Here is a 7,116-nt window from a genome sequence, read left to right as displayed (position 1 = left end):
GGTGCTGAATATCTACCTTATCTATGTCTCTCGTGATCTTGTGGACCCCAGTGAAGTCAACTCTCATAGTTTGGCGTCTGAGTAGCTCTCTGAGGAGAATTGAATGCAAGTGGGTGGATTCCGTGGACTGAAAGGAAGAGGTAAATGACTGCCTCAGTCTTTGACTTGGTGTTTCCTCAGTAAATTGGTGCTTGTATAGCCCAATGGTTGCATTAGTGGAAGTTAGCTACTCTAGGGCTCAGTGGGCGACCACGTCAGGATAGTGAAGTCTGGGGATCAGGCCTTTTGAGGATTACAGTGTCAGGAGCGAGGTGGTTCCTGCCTTTTGGGGGGGGGGGGGGGGGGGCTGGGTCACACCTCGTTAGCAGAAAGGTCCGAGCCTGTCGCACCCACTAATTGGACGCGAATGCCGGTCCAAGGGGAGAGGGGGGGGGGCTGGGTCACACCTCGTTAGCAGGAAGGTCCGAGCCTGTCGCACCCACTAATTGGTCACGAATACCGGTCCAAGGGAGGGTGGGCGGATATAATTACGGCTGCCGCGGCTACCGTCCCACTCCTCCATCCACTGTCATGTTCCCGAGTGTCGGTGCCCTGCTGCTCCTCCTCTTATGCCCGGGACCGAGTCACGGCCGCAGCCCGCAGATACGGTCCGAGGCGCTAAAGAGGTTACTGGAGGTGTTCGGGATGGAAGATGCCCCGCAATCCCCTGTGGCGACCCGCCAGCCTCCTCAGTACATGCTGGACCTCTACCACACGGTGACGGGGGCGGACGGAGTGACCAAACAGCCCGAGTTGCTGCTGGGTAACACGGTGCGCAGCTTCCTGGACAGAGGTGAGTGATGATGCCCGCGGGGCGGGGGTTCGCAGACGGCCACGGGCCGTGCCCACCTCTCATCTCTCTGCGCTTTTATATTTCTCTTCCCCAGCACGGAATCAGCGCCTCGAGTTCTTCTTCAACCTGTCCAGTGTGGCCAAGAGCGAGACGATCCTGGCCGCCGAGCTGCACCTCTTCAAACTGCGAGGTCGCCTGTCCCAGGACCTTCGGCAACACAGGCACCTCTTCTGCCAGGTAAGAAGCTCCGTCCTTTCACTCCCTCCCGCAGCCGGACGCCTGCAGACCTGCGTTGACAGAGAGAATGGGGAAGGGGCTGGAAAAGACCTCGCGAAAGAAACTGGGGCAGAATGCAGCAAGAGAAATAAAAACACAAGGCTGGAGAAACTCAAATCTTTATGCAGCAAAGATAAACACACAGAACCAACGTATTTGGGCTGGGGTCCTTCATCGAGGTGTGAGCAAGATGTTGGCAGGTCCAGGGAGAGTCCACAGTTTTGTTGGTCGCCTGCCTACATTTTGCTCCTGCCTTGATGGTAAAGGGTCCATTATTGTTACATTTTAGAATGTTGGGTTTCCGTGATCAATCTCAGGCTTATTCAGGTTATTAGCCTTCTACATAATAAGCCTGAAAAGTTGGTTATGTATCTTTGTCTTTGCTACATAGAGTGCACAGTTTGACCTAGCCTAAACACTGTTTTTCATTGTTCAACCCCAATATGTGTTAGATCACGCAATGGAACACCGTCACTTTGTTCATCTCGCTTTCGCTGACACTGAACGAGTTTTCATTAATCTGTGCCTATCGCCCCTGTCCATTTGGTCAATAATGTGTGTCTGGAGTTTTGTTCATGCCTTGATGAAGGGCTCAAGCAGGAGGGCAGTGCTAGTTTTTTTTAAAGCTCATCAAAAGAGACAGGTGGCCCGAGGTGCTGTGGCGCTCCGGTTAGTTCCGGCAGCACTGCACCCCTGGGCTCAAGACCGAAATGTTGGTAATGCATCCTTATCTTTGCAACATAAAGGACATTGACCTGCTGAATTTCTCCAGCACTGTTTTTACTTCAATCACAGAGTCTGCAGACTTTCTTGTTGTACACTTGGCCTGAACAGTGTATAGATCAAACACCGAAATCAAACCATTGAGATAAATACCCAGAATGGATCCTCCCAACTGTATTATCTGAGTTAATTAACCACTTCATCCCTAGCTCCCTCTCTCCCCTTTCCCTCTTGTCTTCTCTCCTCCATTTACAGAACCTTCTCCCCTCCCCTGTTTACTGGTGTGGCCTCCCTCCCTTATCCACCCCCCACCATTTTATTCAGACACCTGCTTACTTAGACCTTGATGAAGGCCTCAAGCCCAAAACATTGGTTATGATCTTTATCTTTGCTATATACTGTTTGACCTGCTAAATTTCTTCAGTATTGTTTTGACTTCAATCACGGTGTCCACAGACTTTCCTTGTTTTACTAAGTAAGATAAATAATCCCAGTATGTAGGTGAATGGCAGAGAAAGGAAGATGAAGAAATGTAGGAATAAGCAGACAGAAGCAAACAAAAGTTGGGGGCATAACTGGTTGAGAAAAGCCAAAGCGATGTCAAAAGGGGAAATTTGCTTTGGTTCTGTAGCTTTAAAAGTACGCCCCAGATGGAATTTCCAGTGTATTTGTATCCAGAGATTCATGGCAGCACTCTCTTTAGCTCTTTCTCTGACTGTAAGAGGCGCTGGTTAATTTCTGCTGATGGCGAATCTTTACTAAAGTCAATTTTGTTTGTGTAATATTACAGCTGCTTTATTATATGACAAAGAAATCTTGAATACATCAGGTCATAAAGTGGTGTGAAAGTTGAGGGATGGGTGTTATCAGTAGTTACATTGAAGCTGAATCTGAGTTTTTAACTTGTTGTCTGCCAATCCCATGACTGGCAAATGAGCTGGAAGAACCTGATAGGTTAAAGGCCTGGTAACCAGAGTTCCACTCTAAGGAATTAAATGGGGAACACATTAAGGAACTAATTGCACTTAGACCTCCAATAATACATTTAGATAGTGTTTTAAAAGCTCTCACTGATGTTTAGTTTGATTATTCTAATACTTTTAATTTGTTTGAATGACAAATGTTTATGGTTAGAACAGTGGTTCTCAACTTTTTTCTTTCCACCCACATACCACTTTAAGTAATCACTATGTCATAAGTGCTCTGTGATGAGTTGGGGATTGCTTAAGGTGGGATGAGAGTGGGAAGGGAAGGTTGAGAATCACAGCTCAACCAAATGTTATGGAAATATGTTGCTTGAGAAAAATTGTCACTGGCCCATTTCCTTTGGAGTCATGAAACCTTGCACATAACGAGTCAATTAGGCACAGACAGGAAATTCCACTTCCTACCCATGGTGTTTGGGTAAAAGGTTAGAAGCAAGAAACCAAGTTTTGAAGAGCACTATTGTTTACTCTGCATTAATCTACAGCATTCTGGAGCTGTTATCAACTGATAGAACACGGTGATTTGGAATGGCTGTTTAGGCATAGGTGATGGTGATCGGATGGCCACTTCAATAAAATGCACAGATGGGTCTTTGGGGGAAGCAAGCAAATGAACTCCCCGACATGTGTCTGGGGAAATCCCTACAAGAAGACCCAAGAGGTTGTGCACTCATTCCATTTCAAATGTTGTCGGAGTTCATTTCCAAAGAACTCGATGTCACAACTTGACTGAACTGCACTCTTCTCTTCTAGGTTAGTGTCTACCAAATATTGGACAATAACACATCTAAAGCAGAGGGAAAAAGGTTACTGTCCACCAGAATACTTCCAGTCCATGATAACACGTGGGAGGTCTTCACAATCACTAATGCTGTATGTACTTTTTTCAGAAATGATCCTAATTCTGCTGTCTCCATTACTTCTTGCAATATTCACCTTCTGCTGTAACTTTTTTTAAGTATCTATATTAACTCTTGATTGAATTAAAGATTGATAGAATATAGGAGACTATTTGCCCCATGAGTTTTAAATACTCTGGTTAAACCTATAAAAGTTGTCAGATTTGTTGTAAGTATATCACTGTAATACTTATTGCAATAATTCAACTTGTTTGTTCCACCTGTAGGAATAACAGTATCCGTATACCTGTAGGAGAATATGCAGCAGGTCCCTGCATCAAAACTCGGCCTTCACAACTATATTTACAAATATTACAATCATTCTAGATCCTTGGAACAATACATTGAGGAACCAGTCAGGGAGCAGGCTACTGTTAGAACTAGTATTGCTTGATGAGATGGGGTTAATTAATGATTTCATAGTATTTTGTGTCTTAGGTAAGTTAGATAAATGGAATTGGGAAAATAAAGGATAAAATGATAGATTATACTGGCCAAATTTTTTCAAGATTTTCTTCCTGGGGGGAAAAAATAGATTATGATGGACAACTTCAAGCTTAAACCAAAGATAATTACAGACTTGCTGCATCACGTAGGAAGTTGGAGAAACGTTAAATTAACTACTGAATTTAGCATGTTTAATCACATAATGATGCTGACACATCCCTTATTTCCCTTTATTCAAGTCTAAAATCACACCAGGAGGCACAACAGAGGGTGACTGCCAGGAACACTGCTGAATTTAACTGATGAAAGGATTGTTTATTTCTGCAGGTGTATGACTGGACACAGAACAAAGAAAGCAACAAAGGCTTGCTAGTCATTGTGCAAACCCTCGCTGGACACAAACTCCACAACTACATCCGCTTTGCGACAGGGAGAGACCATCACAGTAGTAAACACCCAATGGTGGTTCTCTTCACAGACGATGAAAGGAGAGGGACTGCTACCTTTACTTCAAGAGGTAATTCCTCAGTTAATACAAGAATAAAGTCAACCTCACTGGTGTTATCCAGTGCTTGTACAGAAGGGTGTCATTGGATTTGTGCTTGAATATGTTAACTTGATGTCTGCTGTTGTCTCCTGTTTGATTTATTTAAAGAGGGAAATAAATTTTCATTAATTTTACATAAAATTGTGATTAACTTTCAACTCCTGATGGTTCACAGGGTTTATTCACAATTTAAGTTTGTTATCTGTAATGATTGTTTGACCATGCATCATAATTTCTTTAAAAGTTACCAACCTGAGGACAAAGCAATCAGTCAGAGCACCTATACCTTGCTAGTTATAAATGCAGGATAACTCCTTCTCCTTCTCCCTTGCTCTGGTAATTGTTTACATTTTTAAACCAATCCATTAATAATACATTCTTCCAAGACTACTGTGTTGCTTTAATTTATGGACAGATGGTCAGCTTTGCATTATGGAAAATAATTATATGGATGGTTTATTTTCTAGGAATGCAACACATTTCATTTGAGGAAATATTGTAATCTGGAAAAGCAGGGTTCAACTGTTTAAATACAAGCTTGATGCCAATCAACAGGAAAATTAATGATAAAAAGATAGTTAGCAAGGTTTTATATTCCCATGTAAATACAGATGTGGCACTACATACATAAAATGTTTAAGTACCTATAAGCCAACCTTATTTTCTTTAAAATATTTGATATCTGTAATTTTAAAACATTTTGACCATTGTTAACTTTGATGTTGCCATAGAGACTCCATTTATCCGTGAAGTGACACTTCATGACAAAGCAAGCCAGAGCCGAAACACAAGGTCTGCAAATTTGTTAGGCTGCCTGAGATATCCTCTGTACGTGGATTTTGAAGAGATTGGTTGGTCTGGTTGGATCATCTCTCCTCGGGGTTACAACGCCTACCACTGTAAAGGAGCATGTGTTTTCCCATTGGGCCAAAACATGAGACCTACCAACCATGCTACTGTCCAATCCATTATAAATGCTCTCAAGCTCACGAAAGGCGTTGCAACTCCTTGCTGTATCCCAGACAAACTCTTCTCCATCAACCTGCTTTACTTTGACGATGATGAAAACGTCGTCCTCAAACAGTATGATGACATGGTCGCTGGCAGCTGCGGATGTCGTTAGCTTAACTGACTCCTACAATCAGCTGTATCAGTTAGAAATCATGTCTGTCAGTCGGAGAACAAATGCGGCTATATAGAATAACTGTTCCAAGGAGATGAGAAAAGACCGCTTCAAAAGATCTGGGAAGAGTTATTTAAAAACAATTGTGTAAAGCAAACTGCTGTCCAGATACTGACTTTATTTTTAAAAAAAAGTCACCTGCAAAACAGTGGTGATCTCACAGTACAGCTGTAAAATATGCATGTTTATATTTTTAAATATAGATACATTAATATATGCAGAATTGTGTAAACTATTGCAAGTTCATAGTGTCTAATGTTTAATATCTAATAAATATAAATGTATTCAAAATGAATTCATTAAGAATTATTTATTCTGTAACTGAGCATGAAGGAACAGAGTATTTGTAGCCTTACCCTCTTGTATTGTTTCTCCTCACTCATTATTCGCTTATTGCTACTTTTCCACCAGTCATTTATTCTCAGCCTTGCTCTACTTATTTTCTCATTTATGTCCTGTTACTCCTTACTGATGCTCATTCTTACTCTCCATTCTATTCTCTTTTAACTGCTACGCTAAATGCAGCATAGATGTTATTCTTCCGGCTCCTTTATCTCTTTCCTGATGGTGGCAGTGTAAAGAGGACATGGGCTGGGTGGGTCCTGGAGGATCGAGTGAAGACTGGCGTCCATGATGGCAATAACTAGTTAACAACCCTCTGGAGTACGGGCCTATTAACTAATTTTTTTAAAAACTAAATGCTTGTTCACATTTTTCCTGTTATTTTAATATAGTACATGGTTCAGTTCTGTTATTTTGTATTTCCCCAATTAATTTATCTAGCTCTAATTTAAAAAAAGCAGTGGTTTTCAAACTTTTTTTCTTTCCACTCACACACCACTAAGTATGCCCTATGACACAGGTGCTCTGTGATTAGTAAAGGAAGGTTGAAAATCACTGCTCTGGACCCAATTGTTACTGAAATATTTTGCTTGAGAAAAATTGTCATTGGCCCATTTCCTTTGGAGTTTATGGAACTGCACAAAAGTCAATTAGGTATGATTAAAACAACTTTTTTTTTCCACTCACATACCATTTTAAGTAATCCCTTACCTATGGCATAGGGATTACTTAAGATGGTAAGTGAGTAAGAAAAAGTTTGAAAATTACTGCTATTGAGCTTTCCCACCATTTACCATACTGTTACAATTTAAGTGATTTTACTCATTCTTTCACTCTATGTAAAAATGCACTATTTTCCATGTAGCTTATCCCAAATCCTT

The 7,116-nt window shown here is 41.7% G+C and overlaps 1 protein-coding gene across 2 annotated transcripts; it reads left to right on the top strand.

The window, feature by feature from the left end:
* The first annotated feature begins 473 nt into the window (after positions 1–473).
* admp (anti-dorsalizing morphogenic protein) lies at positions 474–6,141 on the top strand. 2 transcript variants are annotated; one of them, XM_069922962.1, is made up of 5 exons: positions 474–832; positions 927–1,069; positions 3,571–3,690; positions 4,491–4,680; positions 5,442–6,141. In XM_069922962.1, the coding sequence occupies exons 1-5, from the start codon at positions 571–573 to the stop codon at positions 5,831–5,833; spliced, it is 1,107 nt and encodes a 368-aa protein (XP_069779063.1). In that variant the 5' UTR covers positions 474–570; the 3' UTR covers positions 5,834–6,141. The 2 variants fall into 2 exon arrangements, with proteins under 2 accessions (XP_069779063.1, XP_069779064.1); XM_069922963.1 differs by lacking the exon at positions 3,571–3,690.
* The last annotated feature ends 975 nt before the right edge of the window (positions 6,142–7,116 follow it).

Source organism: Narcine bancroftii, chromosome 3 (genome assembly GCF_036971445.1).
Source record: "Narcine bancroftii isolate sNarBan1 chromosome 3, sNarBan1.hap1, whole genome shotgun sequence".
In the NCBI taxonomy this organism is placed as follows: domain Eukaryota; kingdom Metazoa; phylum Chordata; class Chondrichthyes; order Torpediniformes; family Narcinidae; genus Narcine; species Narcine bancroftii.
Note: the sequence above shows the minus strand (reverse complement) of the source record. Positions and strands in the feature narration are given on the sequence as shown.